Source organism: Phyllobates terribilis, unplaced genomic scaffold (assembly GCF_046119375.1).
Source record: "Phyllobates terribilis strain yellow unplaced genomic scaffold, ASM4611937v1 Scaffold_4__5_contigs__length_816908805, whole genome shotgun sequence".
Taxonomy (NCBI): domain Eukaryota; kingdom Metazoa; phylum Chordata; class Amphibia; order Anura; family Dendrobatidae; genus Phyllobates; species Phyllobates terribilis.
In genome coordinates, this window is record NW_027362764.1 from 6422950 (window position 1) to 6444638 (window position 21689).

General features: G+C 39.6%; 1 protein-coding gene across 1 annotated transcript; it reads right to left on the minus strand.

Moving 5' to 3' along the window:
• Window positions 1-3884: 3884 nt before the first annotated feature.
• LOC141264142 (uncharacterized) lies at window positions 3885-21124 on the minus strand. The gene is made up of 4 exons (XM_073676451.1): window positions 20862-21124; window positions 20392-20571; window positions 5271-5351; window positions 3885-4061 (listed from the first exon to the last, which is right to left on the minus strand). The coding sequence occupies exons 1-4, from the start codon at window positions 21033-21035 to the stop codon at window positions 3885-3887; spliced, it is 612 nt and encodes a 203-aa protein (XP_073532552.1). The 5' UTR covers window positions 21036-21124.
• Window positions 21125-21689: the final 565 nt, after the last annotated feature.

Consider the following 21689-nt stretch of genomic DNA (forward strand, 5'->3'; position numbering starts at 1 on the left):
TGAGCGTGTTACTTTATTTCTGGGGTTGATGACCTCCTTTCTTTTGGTTGGGCTCCTCTGACCTCTTTGAGTGAAGTGTTTTAGACTCCGATAGTCATTTCTTCCTTGGCCTCAACAGATATGACATCCCATTAAATTGGTAAGTGGGGGAGGGGCTGGGAGAACCGCCATTTTTCCATTTTACATGAGGTTGTTTGGGTCCTCTCACTGTGACTCCTAAATCTGGGACTATTGAGCACCTTATCGCTTATGCTTTTCCTTCTGGGTGTCGTCCGGTCCGTCCTGCTCAGCACTTGTGCTATATATCTATAGTGATGGGTGAGTAATGCATCAATCAGATCAGGATATCTGTGTCCGTCCATCCCCCCCCCCCCCCCATTGTGATATATGCACGTTATCTTCATAAAGAGAATGTATTAATTATAGTCAAGAGGAACCGCCATGGAGTCCACCACAACCCCCAAGATTACAAGTGTTGGATTTCACAAAGATGTGTGAACTTGTTGATCATAGTAAATACACCAATGTGATCTGGGTGTTGTGCACGATGGTGTGTGCTGCCGCCCTGCTGGCTGGGAGCTCGTAAGTCCTGGGCAACCCCTGCTTCATCACTTCAGAGCCACATAATATGGCCGTGTGAGGGATTATTTTTTGCGGGGCAAGTTGTACTTTTGCACGACACCATTGGTTTTATCATATCGTGCACTGGAAAATGGGAAAAAAAATTCCAAGGGCTGTGAAATTGCAAAAAAAAAAAAAAAAAAAAGTTTTAGCGTTTTCCCTAAACACTAAAACTAACCTGCCATTATAATTCCTAAAACTAACCTGCCATTATAATTCTCCAGGTCATTACGAGTTTGTAGATACCAAACATGTATAGGTTGTTTAATTTAAGTAGTGGAAAAATAAATCCCCCAAAAAAGTCTCCATTTTTCAGGATCTGGGGCCGGGTGAAGTCTTATTTTTTGCGTGCCGAGCTGTCCTTTTTATTGATACCATTTTGGGGTAGATGCGATGTTTTGATCGCCCGTTATTGCATTTTATTGCAATGTTGCGGCGACCAAAAAAAAATGTAGTTCTGTTTCCATTCTTTTTCTCGTTACGCCGTTTACTGATCGGATTAATTATTTATTTTATATATTGATCGGGCGATTCTGAAAGCGGCGATAGCAAATGTGTAATTTTTTTTTTAATTGTTTTTTTTTGTTTTTTAACTTGCTTCAATAGTCTCCATGGGAGACGAGAAGCTGCGATCATCTGATCGCCTGTGCTACATATACGGCTTGTGCCCTGCTATGAGCACTGACCACTGGGTGACGCTCATAGCAGATCCGCTATGACAACCACAGGGGTCTCCTGCAGATCCCGGGTTTGCCTTGCCAACCCATGGGTAGCATGCGATCATGTGATGGGTGGGATTAGTGATGTGTTTCTGGTGCGGCCATGTTGAATGCTGATCTTGCAGTTCGACAGCGGCATTTAACTTGTTAATAGCCGCGGGTGGATCACTATTCCACCCGGGGTTGTTAGGGGCACATGCTCAGATCAGCCGTCATGTGCCTGAATACGTGCGGGCTCAGCGCCGGAGCCTGCACCAAAGGGAGGGAGACTACTTTGGACGTACCTAATATGTCCAGAGTCGTTAAGAGGTTAAACATGGGTTTTCCACCAATGGACAACCCCTTTAAATAAAGAGTCCTTTTTTTTTCTCATCACAGAATGACTGTTCAAACCAAGCACAGGCGCTCGGTGCATCATGGTCGCCAAACCTTTAAGTGCACGTTCCCACCTGCTTGTTTTCCATCTGTCTCCTCCCTTATCTGCTGTATGAAGCCGGAGCTGTCAATCACCGAGGGAAGGGGGATAACGGGAAACAAGCAGGTGAGAAGGGGGCGTTAAATGGCCCCGGTATGATGCACCGAGCGCCTGTGCTTGCTCTGCACAGTCAGTCTCATAGGGTCTGTGCACACGGTCAGGAGCCGCTGCGGGTTTGATGACGCGTGTCTGTGCAGCGTCAATCCCGCAGCGTCCCGATGTTACAGCATAGTGGATATTGTAGAAATCCCATGTGCGCTATACGTCTCTGTGCGGATCACCCATGGACATGCGGTGCGTCCTTTCAGATGCAGTCGCAGCTTTTCTTGGGCTGGTGCGCACTCTGAACAATAATGTGATCTCACTCTGAGACCTGGATCAGAAGATCTCATCTCTGTACAGGATTTGAGCAGATCGAGGGTCAGTCCTGGCGATGCTCACGATCCCTGATCTGTGTGCGGACCCACACGAGGCCGCGGTTCCGCTTCTTTCACCTTCACTTGGGCTGCTACTTGCTGAGATCCTCGGGCCGCACAGTAAGTTTGGAGCATTTTTCTGTGGACCGTGTCTTCTTTTGGACTCTAATCTTCTCTGCGCACAGTGGATTTTGGGTTTAATAACAGGATTTGCGTCTTTATAGGATACTGTCAGTTTCCTCACTTCTAGCTCTGCTTGCTGTCTGTGAATGGGAACATTTTATTTACAGCCGAGACCTGAACTTCGGCCCCGGCCCCCGAGGCCTGAACTTCGGCCCCGGCCCCCGAGGCCTGAACTTCGGCCCCGGCCCCCGAGGCCTGAACTTCGGCCCCGGCCCCAAAACAGTAATTATAAGATACGCCTGTATGTATGGGGCCAAGGTCGCTCCACACCTTGGATATTGGGGTGATGGAAACCCCCGGATTTGTCTGATAAATGAAAATTCTTAGCAGAAAACTGCGGATTTCTGTGTCTTAAGAAGAAACTATGTCGTAAGGTTTCTATTCCTGAAGCCTCCATTCACCACAGTAGCTGATCGCTGTGTTCATCCTGATCCTCCTGGTTCTTGGAAGATATATCTGAGATATTGATATAGTAGTAAAAGCTCAGGACATAAGCCTGTGTGGCCGGATGAGTGACAGCCGCCGGGGGCACCGTACATACAGACAGCGATGGCAGCTGCTGCCCGTGTATAAGAGTGGAGAACGGTTACAACGTCGCCCTCACTGCCGTGTATCCCGTTCTGTCATTTATATATGTGTCTTCAGTGGTGTAACTTGAAGTTCATGTAGCCCCCAATTATTGCAAGTTATTAATAATATTGGTCTTTTCATGTAGGCCAAAGGGAGTTTTAGGGCCCGGGTGTGATGGCAGCCCCTGCACCTATTGTAGTTACGCCCCTGTTATCCTGTGTGTATCCCCCTCATCTACAGAACTGGGGAATCAATGTGCTGTAATAATGTATCACAGCAGATGAAACATTGTATCCAAATCACTGCAACATCTAAGTGCTATGGGCCCTATGAAGGATCTACCACCATGAACGGGGCCGTGAACGAGAGACGAAGCTTGCAGGTGAAGAGCTGGGGGCCATTACCTACTTAGCCCCCCATCATGGCTGCTCATCACCCCGGTCCAGAAGGACGTCTTATAGGGAAGCAAGAATAAGAAACTGTGAAAGAAAATATGGGGTGCACTGTATGGCGGTACATTGTGCGAGCATTGCAGCAAAACCTGCTGTCTTGGCAGTGAAGTTACTGCCTCAAAAAAAGCCGGTTTTCCTGAGATTTTGCTGCGTTTTTCCAGTGTTTTTTTTTTTGGCAGATTTCATTTGTCTCTTGTGCTGATTAAATTTACTGTAAAAAAAATAAAATAACCTAATTCAACTTCCTCACTTTTTGGCCCCTATGACTGGGGGTCCCCGGACCATCCTACATTGATAATGAAAGCCGTAAAACAAGTGTGTGCAGCATAATGCGGAGCCTATGCAGGTGCCTACATGGTGGTCATGGCCATCATGTCAATCATTAGCTGCGGCCTGCAATAAAAGGGATCGCCCCTTCCCCATGACCCATAATGCTCCACCACCATCATTACTGGTTCATTGGTTTATTTAACATTCCAAATATACAGCCCAGACATCGGGAGAGGTCCCAGTGCTCGTCCTCTGGGGGCGCCTCATCCTGCTCGGGGCCTGAGCCCTCCTCCGCTTCGCTGGCTTCGGTGGTTGTGATCGGGGTCACCTCCACAGACTTCAACCCAGCTGGCCCCTAAACCAGAAGAGAAATAGGAAACATCAGACTCCAGGGGGCTCCATGTGGACAATCCCTACTATTTATAAGGGGCCCTTCACATTCAGCTGCATGTGTTTCATCTCTCTGTAGCGCCCCCATAGGGGATATGAGGTAGTACATGGTGTCTCTTCACATCAATGGCTTGTCTGTGTGATGCAGGACTGGCCCTCCAGAGAGAGACCCTCTATAAATGCTCGGGCGGTGGGATCTCTGTATCTGAGGACAGGAGCCGCGTCCTGCTGTCAGACAAGGACCTGCGCTTTGCTTCATCTCTCGGACATTTGTGCTGATAGAGGAGAGTTACTGCTCCGTCTCCAGTGTTCAGTAACCATGTCCGAGCGAACCACCGATAGGACGCGGCGGCCAAACACCGGCCGAGGAGGCGGACAACTGACTGAGGGGTCGGGGACGTCCAGTCCCATCATTATCTGTAATGTTTCCCTCTATATGTGGATTATTTATATAACACAAAGAAATAATAAAACATTTCACATAAAAGCCGCAGCAGAGAAACGATACAATGTGACGCGACAGAGAAACGATACAATGTGACGCAGCGAAGAAACGATACAATGTGACGGGGCAGAGAAGCGATACGATGTGACGGGGCAGAGAAACGATACAATGTGACGCGACAGAGAAACGATACAATGTGACGGGGCAGAGAAACGATACAATGTGACGGGGCAGAGAAACGATACAATGTGACGGGGCAGAGAAACGATACGATGTGACGCGACGGAGAAACGATACGATGTGACGCGGCGGAGAAACGATACGATGTGACGCGGCGGAGAAACGATACGATGTGACGCGGCGGAGAAACGATACGATGTGACGGGGCAGAGAAGCGATACGATGTGACGGGGCAGAGAAACGATACGATGTGACGGGGCAGAGAAACGATACGATGTGACGCGGCAGAGAAGCGATAGTGTGACGCGGCGGAGAAACGATACGATGTGACGCGGCAGAGAAGCGATACAATGTGACGCGGCGGAGAAGCGATACAATGTGACGCGGCGGAGAAGCGATACAATGTGACGCGACAGAGAAGCGATACAATGTGACGCGGCGGAGAAGCGATACAATGTGACGCGGCGGAGAAGCGATACAATGTGACGCGGTGGAGAAGCGATACAATGTGACGCGGCGGAGAAACGATACAATGTGACGCGGCGGCACCTCGTGAGTGACATTGTAACAAGTGAGGATCCACTTCATCGGCTTTTGGTCGGTCAAGAATCCAGAACACGTCCTGACGACCTGCGGGAAGAAACAGAGGAAGTCTGAGATTGTGTCTTACAGACGTCTAGTAGAATATACTGTATCATTGTGTACAAGGTAATGTGCTGCAGGCTGGTATAACCTGGGCATCCTCTGTATATAATTATATATGTGCAGCTGGTATAACCTGGGCATCTCCTGTATATAATTATATATGTGCAGCTGGTATAACCTGGGTATCTCCTGTATATAATTATATATGTGCAGCTGGTATAACCTGGGCATCTCCTGTATATAATTCTATATGTGCAGCTGGTATAACCTGGGCATCTCCTGTATATAATTATATATGTGCAGCTGGTATAACCCGGGCATCTTCTGTATATAATTACGTATGTACAGCTGGTATAACCCGGGCATCTCCTGTATATAATTATACATGTACAGCTGGTATAACCCGGGCATCTCCTGTATATAATTATACATGTACAGCTGGTATAACCCGGGCATCTCCTGTATATAATTATATATGTACAGCTGGTATATAATTATATATGTGCAGCTGGTATAACCTGGGCATCTTCTGTACATAATTATATATGTACAGCTGGTATAACCTGGGCATCTTCTGTACATAATTATATATGTACAGCTGGTATAACCTGGGAATCTCCTGTATATAATTATATATGTGCAGCTGGTATAACCTGGGTATCTCCTGTATATAATTATATATGTGCAGCTGGTATAACCTGGGCATCTCCTGTATATAATTATATATGTACTGCTGGTATATAATTATATATGTACAGCTGGTATAACCCAGGCATCTCCTGTATATAATTATACATGTACAGCTGGTATAACCTGGGCATCCTCTGTATATAATTATATATGTACAGCTGGTATAACCTGGGTTTCTCCTGTATATAATTATATATGTACAGCTGGTATATAATTATATATGTGCAACTGGTATAACCTGGGCATCCTCTGTATATAATTAGATATGTACGGTTGGTATAACCTGGGAATCTCCTATATATAATTATTTATGTACAGACGGTATAACCTGGGCATCCTCTGTATATAATTATATATATATACGGCTGGTATGACCTGGGCATCTCCTGTATATAATTATATATGTACAGCTGGTATAACCTGGGCATCTCCTGTATATAGTTATATATATACAGCTGGTATATAATTATATATGTGCAGCTGGTATAACCTGGGCATCTTCTGTATATAGTTATATATGTACAGCTGGTATAACCTGAGCATCTCCTATATATAGTTATATATGTACAGCTGGTATAACCTGAGCATCTCCTGTATATAATAATTATATATGTACAGCTGGTATAACCTGAGCATCTCCTGTATATAGTTATATATGTACAGCTGGTGTAACCTGGGCATCTCCTGTATATAATTATATATATGCAGCTGGTATAACCTGGGCATCTCCTGTGTATAATTATATATGTACAGCTGGTATAACCTGTGCACCTCCTGTATATAATTATATATGTACAGCTGGTATAACCTGGGCGTCTCCTGTATATAATTATATATGTACAGCTGGTATAACCTGGGCACCTCCTGTATATAGTTATATATGTACAGCTGGTATAACCTGGGCATCTCCTATATATAGTTATATATGTACAGCTGGTATAACCTGAGCATCTCCTATATATAGTTATATATGTACAGCTGGTATAACCTGGGTATCACCTGTATATAATTATATATGTACAGCTGGTATAACCTGTGTATAATTATATATGTACAGCTGGTATAACCTGAGCATCTCCTGTATATAGTTATATATGTACAGCTGGTATAACCTGGGCATCTCCTATATATAGTTATATATGTACAGCTGGTATAACCTGGGCATCACCTGTATATAATTATATATGTACAGCTGGTATAACCTGGGCATCTCCTATATATAGTTATATATGTACAGCTGGTATAACCCGGGCATCACCTGTATATAGTTATATCTGTACAGCTGGTATAACCTGTGTATCACCTGTATATGATTATATATGTACAGCTGGTATAACCTGGGCATCTCCTGTGTATAAGTATATATGTACAGCTGGTATAACCTGGGCATCTCCGGTATATATGTACAGCTGGTATAACCTGGGCATCTCCTGTATATAATTATATATGTACAGCTGGTATAACCTGGGTATCACCTGTATATAATTATATATGTACAGCTGGTATAACCTGGGCATCTCCGGTATATAAGTATATATGTACAGCTGGTATAACCTGGGCATCTCCTATATATAGTTATATATGTACAGCTGGTATAACCTGAGCAGCTCCTGTATATAATTATATATGTACAGCTGGTATAACCCGGGCATCTTCTGTATATAGTTATATATGTACAGCTGGTATAACCTGAGCATCTCCTGTATATAATTATATATGTACAGCTGGTATAACCTGGGCATCTCCTATATATAGTTATATATGTACAGCTGGTATAACCTGGGTATCACCTGTATATAATTATATATGTACAGCTGGTATAACCTGGGCATCTCCGGTATATAAGTATATATGTAAAGCTGGTATAACCTGGGCATCTCCTATATATAGTTATATATGTACAGCTGGTATAACCTGAGCAGCTCCTATATATAATTATATATGTTCAGCTGGTATAACCCGGGCATCTTCTGTATATAGTTATATATGTACAACTGGTATAACCTGAGCATCTCCTGTATATAATTATATATGTACAGCTGGTATAACCTGAGCATCTCCTGTATATAGTTATATATGTACAGCTGGTATAACCTGGGCATCTCCTGTATATAATTATATATGTACAGCTGGTATAACCTGAGCATCTCCTGTATATAATTATATATGTACAGCTGGTATAACCTGGGCATCTCCCGTACGTAATTTATATGTACAGCTGGTATAACCCAGGCATCTTCTGTATATAATTATATATGTACAGCTGGTATAACCTGGGCATCTCCCGTACGTAATTATATATATACAGCTGGTATAACCCGTGCATCTTCTGTATATAATTATATATGTACAGCTGGTATAACCCGGGCATCTCCTGTATATAATTATACATGTACAGCTGGTATAACCTGGGCATCCTCTGTATATAATTATATATGTACAGCTGGTATAACCTGGGTTTCTCCTGTATATAATTATATATGTACTGCTGGTATATAATTATATATGTGCAGCTGGTATAACCTGGGCATCCTCTGTATATAGTTAGATATGTACAGCTGGTATAACCCAGGCATCTCCTGTATATAATTATACATGTACAGCTGGTATAACCTGGGCATCCTCTGTATATAATTAGATATGTACGGTTGGTACAACCTGGGAATCTCCTATATATAATTATTTATGTATAGACGGTATAACCTGGGCATCCTCTGTATATAATTATATATATAAGGCTGGTATGACCTGGGCATCTCCTGTATATAATTATATATGTACAGCTGGTATAACCTGGGCATCTCCTGTATATAGTTATATATATATACAGCTGGTATATAATTATATATGTGCAGCTGGTATAACCTGGGCATCTTCTGTATATAGTTATATATGTACAGCTGGTATAACCTGAGCATCTCCTATATATAGTTATATATGTACAGCTGGTATAACCTGAGCATCTCCTGTATATAATAATTATATATGTACAGCTGGTATAACCTGAGCATCTCCTGTATATAATTATATATGTACAGCTGGTGTAACCTGGGCATCTCCTGTATATAATTATATATATGCAGCTGGTATAACCTGGGCATCTCCTGTGTATAATTATATATGTACAGCTGGTATAACCTGTGCACCTCCTGTATATAATTATATATGTACAGCTGGTATAACCTGGGCGTCTCTTGTATATAATTATATATGTACAGCTGGTATAACCTGGGCACCTCCTGTATATAGTTATATATGTACAGCTGGTGTAACCTGAGCATCTCCTATATATAGTTATATATGTACAGCTGGTATAACCTGGGTATCACCTGTATATAATTATATATGTACAGCTGGTATAACCTGTGTATAATTATATATGTACAGCTGGTATAACCTGGGCATCTCCTATATATAGTTATATATGTACAGCTGGTATAACCTGGGCATCACCTGTATATAGTTATATCTGTACAGCTGGTATAACCTGTGTATCACCTGTATATAATTATATATGTACAGCTGGTATAACCTGGGCATCTCCTGTGTATAAGTATATATGTACAGCTGGTATAACCTGGGCATCTCCGGTATATATGTACAGCTGGTATAACCTGGGCATCTCCTATATATAGTTATATATGTACAGCTGGTATAAGCTGAGCAGCTCCTGTATATAATTATATATGTACAGCTGGTATAACCCGGGCATCTTCTGTATATAGTTATATATGTACAGCTGGTATAACCTGAGCATCTCCTGTATATAATTATATATGTACAGCTGGTATAACCTGGGTATCACCTGTATATAATTATATATGTACAGCTGGTATAACCTGGGCATCTCCGGTATATAAGTATATATGTACAGCTGGTATAACCTGGGCATCTCCTATATATAGTTATATATGTACAGCTGGTATAACCTGAGCAGCTCCTGTATATAATTATATATGTACAGCTGGTATAACCCGGGCATCTTCTGTATATAGTTATATATGTACAGCTGGTATAACCTGAGCATCTCCTGTATATAATTATATATGTACAGCTGGTATAACCTGGGCATCTCCTATATATAGTTATATATGTACAGCTGGTATAACCTGGGTATCACCTGTATATAATTATATATGTACAGCTGGTATAACCTGGGTATCACCTGTATATAATTATATATGTACAGCTGGTATAACCTGGGCATCTCCGGTATATAAGTATATATGTACAGCTGGTATAACCTGGGCATCTCCTATATATAGTTATATATGTACAGCTGGTATAACCTGAGCAGCTCCTATATATAATTATATATGTACAGCTGGTATAACCCGGGCATCTTCTGTATATAGTTATATATGTACAACTGGTATAACCTGAGCATCTCCTGTATATAATTATATATGTACAGCTGGTATAACCTGAGCATCTCCTGTATATAGTTATATATGTACAGCTGGTATAACCTGAGCATCTCCTGTATATAATTATATATGTACAGCTGGTATAACCTGGGCATCTCCTGTATATAATTATATATGTACAGCTGGTATAACCTGAGCATCTCCTGTATATAATTATATATGTACAGCTGGTATAACCTGGGCATCTCCCGTACGTAATTATTTATGTACAGCTGGTATAACCCGGGCATCTTCTGTATATAATTATATATGTACAGCTGGTATAACCTGGGCATCTCCCGTACGTAATTATATATATACAGCTGGTATAACCCGGGCATCTTCTGTATATAATTATATATGTACAGCTGGTATAACCCGGGCATCTCCTGTATATAATTATACATGTACAGCTGGTATAACCCGGGCATCCTCTGTATATAATTATACGTGTACAGCTGGTATAACCTGGGTATCTCCTGTATATAATTATATATGTACAGCTGGTATAACCTGGGCATCTCCTGTATATAATTATATATGTACAGCTGGTATATAATTATATATGTGCAGCTGGTATAATCTGGGCATCTTCTGTACATAATTATATATGTACAACTGGTATAACCTGGGCATCTCCTGTATATAATTATATATGTGCAGCTGGTATAACCTGGGTATCTCCTGTATATAATTATATATGTGCAGCTGGTATAACCTGGGCATCTCCTGTATATAATTATATATGTACTGCTGGTATATAATTATATATGTGCAGCTGGTATAATCTGGGCATCCTCTGTATATAATTAGATATGTACAGCTGGTATAACCCGGGCATCTCCTGTATATAATTATACATGTACAGCTGGTATAACCTGGGCATCCTCTGTATATAATTATATATGTACAGCTGGTATGACCTGGGTATCTCCTGTATATAATTATATATGTACAGCTGGTATATAATTATATATGTGCAGCTGGTATAACCTGGGCATTCTCTGTATATAATTAGATATGTACGGTTGGTATGACCTGGGAATCTCCTATATATAATTATTTATGTACAGACGGTATAACCTGGGCATCCTCTGTATATAATTATATATATACGGCTGGTATGACCTGGGCATCTCCTGTATATAATTATATATGTACAGCTGGTATAACCTGGGCATCTCCTGTATATAGTTATATATATACAGCTGGTATATAATTATATATGTGCAGCTGGTATAACCTGGGCATCTTCTGTATATAGTTATATATGTACAGCTGGTATAACCTGAGCATCTCCTATATATAGTTATATATGTACAGCTGGTATAACCTGAGCATCTCCTGTATATAATTATATATGTACAGCTGGTATAACCTGAGCATCTCCTGTATATAGTTATATATGTACAGCTGGTATAACCTGGGCATCTCCTGTATATAATTATATATATGCAGCTGGTATAACCTGGGCATCTCCTGTGTATAATTATATATGTACAGCTGGTATAACCTGGGCACCTCCTGAATATAATTATATATGTACAGCTTTTATAACGTGGGCGTCTCCTGTATATAATTATATATGTACAGCTGGTATAACCAGGGCACCTCCTGTATATAGTTATATATGTACAGCTGGTATAACCTGAGCATCTCCTATATATAGTTATATATGTACAGCTGGTATAACCTGGGTATCACCTGTATATAATTATATATGTACAGCTGGTATAACCTGGGCATCTCCTGTGTATAATTATATATGTACAGCTGGTATAACCTGAGCATCTCCTGTATATAGTTATATATGTACAGCTGGTATAACCTGGGCATCTCCTATATATACTTATATATGTACAGCTGGTATAACCTGGGTATCACCTGTATATACTTATATATGTACAGCTGGTATAACCTGGGTATCACCTGTATATAATTATGTATGTACAGCTGGTATAGCCTGAGCATCTCCTGTATATAGTTATATATGTACAGCTGGTATAACCTGGGCATACTCTGTATATAGTTATATATGTACAGCTGGTATAGCCTGAGCATCTCCTATATATAGTTATATATGTACAGCTGGTATAACCTGGGCATCTCCTGTATATAATTATATATGTACAGCTGGTATAACCTGAGCATCTCCTGTATATAATTATATATGTACAGCTGGTATAACCTGGGCATCTCCTATATATAGTTATATATGTACAGCTGGTATAACCTGGGTATCACCTGTATATAATTATATATGTACAGCTGGTATAACCTGAGCATCTCCTGTATATAGTTATATATGTACAGCTGGTATAACCTGGGCATCTCCTGTATATAATTATATATATGCAGCTGGTATAACCTGGGCATCTCCTGTGTATAATTATATATGTACAGCTGGTATAACCTGGGCACCTCCTGAATATAATTATATATGTACAGCTGGTATAACGTGGGCGTCTCCTGTATATAATTATATATGTACAGCTGGTATAACCAGGGCACCTCCTGTATATAGTTATATATGTACAGCTGGTATAACCTGAGCATCTCCTATATATAGTTATATATGTACAGCTGGTATAACCTGGGTATCACCTGTATATAATTATATATGTACAGCTGGTATAACCTGGGCATCTCCTGTGTATAATTATATATGTACAGCTGGTATAACCTGAGCATCTCCTGTATATAGTTATATATGTACAGCTGGTATAACCTGGGCATGTCCTATATATACTTATATATGTACAGCTGGTATAACCTGGGTATCACCTGTATATACTTATATATGTACAGCTGGTATAACCTGGGTATCACCTGTATATAATTATGTATGTACAGCTGGTATAGCCTGAGCATCTCCTGTATATAGTTATATATGTACAGCTGGTATAACCTGGGCATACTCTGTATATAGTTATATATGTACAGCTGGTATAGCCTGAGCATCTCCTATATATAGTTATATATGTACAGCTGGTATAACCTGGGCATCTCCTGTATATAATTATATATGTACAGCTGGTATAACCTGGGCATCTCCGGTATATAAGTATATATGTACAGCTGGTATAACCTGGGCATCTCCTATATATAGTTATATATGTACAGCTGGTATAACCTGAGCAGCTCCTGTATATAATTATATATGTACAGCTGGTATAACCCGGGCATCTTCTGTATATATTTATATATGTACAGCTGGTATAACCTGAGCATCTCCTGTATATAATTATATATGTACAGCTGGTATAACCTGGGCATCTCCTATATATAGTTATATATGTACAGCTGGTATAACCTGGGTATCACCTGTATATAATTATATATGTACAGCTGGTATAACCTGGGCATCTCCGGTATATAAGTATATATGTACAGCTGGTATAACCTGGGCATCTCCCGTACGTAATTATATATGTACAGCTGGTATAACCCGGGCATCTTCTGTATATAATTATATATGTACAGCTGGTATAACCTGGGCATCTCCCGTATGTAATTATATATGTACAGCTGGTATAACCTGGGCATCTTCTGTATATAATTATATATGTACAGCTGGTATAACCTGGGCATCTCCTATATATAGTTATATATGTACAGCTGGTATAACCTGAGCAGCTCCTGTATATAATTATATATGTACAGCTGGTATAACCCGGGCATCTTCTGTATATTGTTATATATGTATAGCTGGTATAAACTGAGCATCTCCTGTATATAATTATATATGTACAGCTGGTATAACCTGGGCATCTCCTATATATAGTTATATATGTACAGCTGGTATAACCTGGGTATCACCTGTATATAACTATATATGTACAGCTGGTATAACCTGGGCATCTCCGGTATATAAGTATATATGTACAGCTGGTATAACCTGGGCATCTCCTATATATAGTTATATATGTACAGCTGGTATAACCTGAGCAGCTCCTGTATATAATTATATATGTACAGCTGGTATAACCTGGGCATCTTCTGTATATAGTTATATATGTACAGCTGGTATAACCTGAGCATCTCCTGTATATAATTATATATGTACAGCTGGTATAACCTGGGCATCTCCTATATATAGTTATATATGTACAGCTGGTATAACCTGGTATCACCTGTATATAATTATATATGTACAGCTGGTATAACCTGGGCATACTCTGTATATAGTTATATATGTACAGCTGGTATAACCTGAGCAGCTCCTGTATATAGTTATATATGTACAGTCGATAAAATCCGGGCATCTCCTGTATATAGTTATATATGTACAGCTGGTATAACCCGGGCATCTCCTATATATAGTTATATATGTACAGCTGGTATAACCCGGGCATCTTCTGTATATAGTTATATATGTACAGCTGGTATAACCTGAGCATCTCCTGTATATAATTATATATGTACAGCTGGTATAGCCTGAGCATCTCCTATATATAGTTATATATGTACAGCTGGTATAACCTGGGCATCTCCGGTATATAAGTATATATGTACAGCTGGTATAACCTGGGCATCTCCTATATATAGTTATATATGTACAGCTGGTATAACCTGAGCAGCTCCTGTATATAATTATATATGTACAGCTGGTATAACCCGGGCATCTTCTGTATATATTTATATATGTACAGCTGGTGTAACCTGGGCATCTCCTGTTTATAATTATATATGTACAGCTGGTATAGCCTGAGCATCTCCTATATATAGTTATATATGTACAGCTGGTATAACCTGGGCATCTCCGGTATATAAGTATATATGTACAGCTGGTATAACCTGGGCATCTCCTATATATAGTTATATATGTACAGCTGGTATAACCTGAGCATCTCCTGTATATAATTATATATGTACAGCTGGTATAACCTGGGCATCTCCTATATATAGTTATATATGTACAGCTGGTATAACCTGGGTATCACCTGTATATAATTATATATGTACAGCTGGTATAACCTGGGCATCTCCGGTATATAAGTATATATGTACAGCTGGTATAACCTGGGCATCTCCCATACGTAATTATATATGTACAGCTGGTATAACCCGGCATCTTCTGTATATAATTATATATGTACAGCTGGTATAACCTGGGCATCTCCCGTATGTAATTATATATGTACAGCTGGTATATCCTGGGCATCTTCTGTATATAATTATATATGTACAGCTGGTATAACCTGGGCATCTCCTATATATAGTTATATATGTACAGCTGGTATAACCTGAGCAGCTCCTGTATATAATTATATATGTACAGCTGGTATAACCTGGGCATCTTCTGTATATAGTTATATATGTACAGCTGGTATAACCTGAGCATCTCCTGTATATAATTATATATGTACAGCTGGTATAACCTGGGCATCTCCTATATATAGTTATATATGTACAGCTGGTATAACCTGGTATCACCTGTATATAATTATATATGTACAGCTGGTATAACCCGGGCATACTCTGTATATAGTTATATATGTACAGCTGGTATAACCTGAGCAGCTCCTGTATATAATTATATATGTACAGCTGGTATAACCCGGGCATCTTCTGTATGTAGTTATATATGTACAACTGGTATAACCTGAGCATCTCCTGTATATAATTATATATGTACAGCTGGTATAACCTAAGCATCTCCTGTATATAGTTATATATGTACAGCTGGTATAACCTGAGCATCTCCTGTATATAATTATATATGTACAGCTGGTATAACCTGGGCATCTCCTGTATATAATTATATATGTACAGCTGGTATAACCTGAGCATCTTCTGTATATAATTATATATGTACAGCTGGTATAACCTGGGCATCTCCCGTATGTAATTATATATGTACAGCTGGTATAACCTGGGCATCTTCTGTATATAATTATATATGTACAGCTGGTATAACCTGGGCATCTCCTATATATAGTTATATATGTACAGCTGGTATAACCTGAGCAGCTCCTGTATATAATTATATATGTACAGCTGGTATAACCCGGGCATCTTCTGTATATTGTTATATATGTATAGCTGGTATAAACTGAGCATCTCCTGTATATAATTATATATGTACAGCTGGTATAACCTGGGCATCTCCTATATATAGTTATATATGTACAGCTGGTATAACCTGGGTATCACCTGTATATAACTATATATGTACAGCTGGTATAACCTGGGCATCTCCGGTATATAAGTATATATGTACAGCTGGTATAACCTGGGCATCTCCTATATATAGTTATATATGTACAGCTGGTATAACCTGAGCAGCTCCTGTATATAATTATATATGTACAGCTGGTATAACCTGGGCATCTTCTGTATATAGTTATATATGTACAGCTGGTATAACCTGGGCATCTCCTATATATAGTTATATATGTACAGCTGGTATAACCTGGTATCACCTGTATATAATTATATATGTACAGCTGGTATAACCTGGGCATACTCTGTATATAGTTATATATGTACAGCTGGTATAACCTGAGCAGCTCCTGTATATAATTATATATGTACAGCTGGTATAACCCGGGCATCTTCTGTATGTAGTTATATATGTACAACTGGTATAACCTGAGCATCTCCTGTATATAATTATATATGTACAGCTGGTATAACCTAAGCATCTCCTGTATATAGTTATATATGTACAGCTGGTATAACCTGAGCATCTCCTGTATATAATTATATATGTACAGCTGGTATAACCTGGGCATCTCCTGTATATAATTATATATGTACAGCTGGTATAACCTGAGCATCTCCTGTATATAATTATATATGTACAGCTGGTATAACCTGGGCATCTCCCGTACGTAATTATATATGTACAGCTGGTATAACCCGGGCATCTCCTGTATATAATTATATATGTACAGCTGGTATAGCCTGAGCATCTCCTATATATAGTTATATATGTACAGCTGGTATAACCTGGGCATCTCCGGTATATAAGTATATATGTACAGCTGGTATAACCTGGGCATCTCCTATATATAGTTATATATGTACAGCTGGTATAACCTGAGCATCTCCTGTATATAATTATATATGTCCAGCTGGTATAACCTGGGCATCTCCTATATATAGTTATATATGTACAGCTGGTATAACCTGGGTATCACCTGTATATAATTATATATGTACAGCTGGTATAACCTGGGCATCTCCGGTATATAAGTATATATGTACAGCTGGTATAACCTGGGCATCTCCCGTACGTAATTATATATGTACAGCTGGTATAACCCGGCATCTTCTGTATATAATTATATATGTACAGCTGGTATAACCTGGGCATCTCCCGTATGTAATTATATATGTACAGCTGGTATATCCTGGGCATCTTCTGTATATAATTATATATGTACAGCTGGTATAACCTGGGCATCTCCTATATATAGTTATATATGTACAGCTGGTATAACCTGAGCAGCTCCTGTATATAATTATATATGTACAGCTGGTATAACCTGGGCATCTTCTGTATATAGTTATATATGTACAGCTGGTATAACCTGAGCATCTCCTGTATATAATTATATATGTACAGCTGGTATAACCTGGGCATCTCCTATATATAGTTATATATGTACAGCTGGTATAACCTGGTATCACCTGTATATAATTATATATGTACAGCTGGTATAACCTGGGCATACTCTGTATATAGTTATATATGTACAGCTGGTATAACCTGAGCAGCTCCTGTATATAATTATATATGTACAGCTGGTATAACCCGGGCATCTTCTGTATGTAGTTATATATGTACAACTGGTATAACCTGAGCATCTCCTGTATATAATTATATATGTACAGCTGGTATAACCTAAGCATCTCCTGTATATAGTTATATATGTACAGCTGGTATAACCTGAGCATCTCCTGTATATAATTATATATGTACAGCTGGTATAACCTGGGCATCTCCTGTATATAATTATATATGTACAGCTGGTATAACCTGAGCATCTTCTGTATATAATTATATATGTACAGCTGGTATAACCTGGGCATCTCCCGTATGTAATTATATATGTACAGCTGGTATAACCTGGGCATCTTCTGTATATAATTATATATGTACAGCTGGTATAACCTGGGCATCTCCTATATATAGTTATATATGTACAGCTGGTATAACCTGAGCAGCTCCTGTATATAATTATATATGTACAGCTGGTATAACCCGGGCATCTTCTGTATATTGTTATATATGTATAGCTGGTATAAACTGAGCATCTCCTGTATATAATTATATATGTACAGCTGGTATAACCTGGGCATCTCCTATATATAGTTATATATATACAGCTGGTATAACCTGGGTATCACCTGTATATAACTATATATGTACAGCTGGTATAACCTGGGCATCTCCGGTATATAAGTATATATGTACAGCTGGTATAACCTGGGCATCTCCTATATATAGTTATATATGTACAGCTGGTATAACCTGAGCAGCTCCTGTATATAATTATATATGTACAGCTGGTATAACCTGGGCATCTTCTGTATATAGTTATATATGTACAGCTGGTATAACCTGGGCATCTCCTATATATAGTTATATATGTACAGCTGGTATAACCTGGTATCACCTGTATATAATTATATATGTACAGCTGGTATAACCTGGGCATACTCTGTATATAGTTATATATGTACAGCTGGTATAACCTGAGCAGCTCCTGTATATAATTATATATGTACAGCTGGTATAACCTAAGCATCTCCTGTATATAGTTATATATGTACAGCTGGTATAACCTGAGCATCTCCTGTATATAATTATATATGTACAGCTGGTATAACCTGGGCATCTCCTGTATATAATTATATATGTACAGCTGGTATAACCTGAGCATCTCCTGTATATAATTATATATGTACAGCTGGTATAACCTGGGCATCTCCCGTACGTAATTATATATGTACAGCTGGTATAACCCGGGCATCTTCTGTATATAATTATATATGTACAGCTGGTATAACCTGGGCATCTCCTGTATATAATTATATATGTACAGCTGGTGTAACCTGAGCATCTCCTGTATATAATTATATATGTACAGCTGGTATAACCCGGGCATCTTCTGTATATAATTATATATGTACAGCTGGTATAACCTGGGCATCTCCTATATATAGTTATATATGTACAGCTGGTATAACCAGGTCATCTCCTGTATATAATTATATATATACAGCTGGTATAACCTGAGCATCTCCTGTTTATAATTATATATGTACAGCTGGTATAACCTGGGCATCTCCTGTTTATAATTATATATATACAGCTGGTATAACCTGAGCATCTCCTGTATATAATTATATATGTACAGCTGGTATAACCTGGGCATCTTCTGTATATAGTTATATATGTACAGCTGGTATAACCCGGGCATCTCCTGTATATAGTTATATATGTACAATCGATATAACCCGGGCATCTCCTGTATATAGTTATATATGTACAGCTGGTATAACCCGGGCATCTCCTATATATAGTTATATATGTACAGCTGGTATAACCTGGGCATCTCCCGTACGTAATTATATATGTACAGCTGGTATAACCCGAGCATCTCCTGTATATAATTATATATGTACAGCTGCTATAACCTGGGCATCTTCTGTATATAGTTATATATGTACAGCTGGTATAACCCGGGCATCTTCTGTATATAGTTATATATGTACAGCCGATATAACCCGGGCATCTCCTGTATATAGTTATATATGTACAGCTGATATAACCCGGGCATCTCCTGTATATAGTTATATATGTACAGCTGGTATAACCCGGGCATCTCCTGTATATAGTTATATATGTACAGCTGGTATAACCCGGGCATCTTCTGATACATGGCGTTAGAGTCAGGGGGATACTTATTACATACCATGTGACTTGTGTTCCTCGGCTCCAGGTAAGGACTTCTGGTTTCTGTGAGGGGTTTCTTCCAGGCCGTGGTCAGCACAAATTGATATGTTGGGGGCTTATAGAGCCATGGGAAGAGGCGTCGGAGGAGGGGACTGTGGCGGTTCCCATACGACCTGTATTTAAAGAACCTTCTTGTGTTCTGTGGAGGAAGAAAGAGAAAAGCAAAGAATGAACTTCTTTTATTATTACAATGTCTCAGAATGTTTTCTTTCCCTTTAAGGCCTGATCCTTCTTTTGGCCAATATTGATACTTTGTAACTCAGGGGATTAGGAATTAGTCACTTGGCTACATCTCCGCTACAATAAATAGGAGCAGATCCGGGAGACTTATCTGTGCTGAATCCCCCTGTCCTCACCCAAATATTGCCACATTCACATCCAAAAAATCCCCCGTCCCCTCCTGGACGCTGGGTTATATTGTGTCATTACCTGTGGATACTTTGTTGGAAGATCCAAAAATTTTAAGTCAAAATCTGTGTTCATCTTTTGGTTACAATTGTCAATTGCGTTAGTGATAGCGTTCTCCTGGGGGGGGGTGCTGGAGGTGAATGCGCAGCACCCCAGAAGTATAAGCACCCTGATCCAGCGCAGCATCCTGTGCATCCTGCGGACGGCAGCTCCGGACTGTGCAGCCGCCTGGACGCGGGGCAGGAAAGTGTCTGAGGACGGGGCAGGGAGTTCCCGTTTGCTTTGTGGTTTTTACGCCTCATGGCCCGAAAATCAAATAGTGGAAAATCAGAACCGGACACTTTAATGGATCCGATGAAAAGTGATTAATCCGGAGGATGTTATAATATGTGACACCTGACACAGAGGCTTCCACTTAATACTGGATACATCTCACTGGTTACATTGTATCCCAGAGTCTTCCCTCATAATGGCCAGATTTAACCCCTTCGCTTCTTTGTGGTTTTTATTTTTGCATCTTCGCCTTTTACTCCTTGTGCCAGGAGCAGCCACCACTTTTTATCTCTCCGTCACCACGGCCGTAGGAGGACTTGTGGTTTTTTCTTTGCGTCACGAGTTGTAGTTTTGAATGACACCACAGATTTACAATATAATATACAGAAAAACAGGACAAAACTCCCAAGTGGAATGAAATGGTAAAAAAAAAAAACATACTACAGGTTTTAATAACTTTTTATTGCAATTTTTGGGAAAGGTTCGACAACTTGTGATGAGCAAACACTAAAATGCTCGGGTGCTCGTTGCAACGAGTCCGATGTTGGTCAATGGGAAACTCAAGTATTTGTCCAG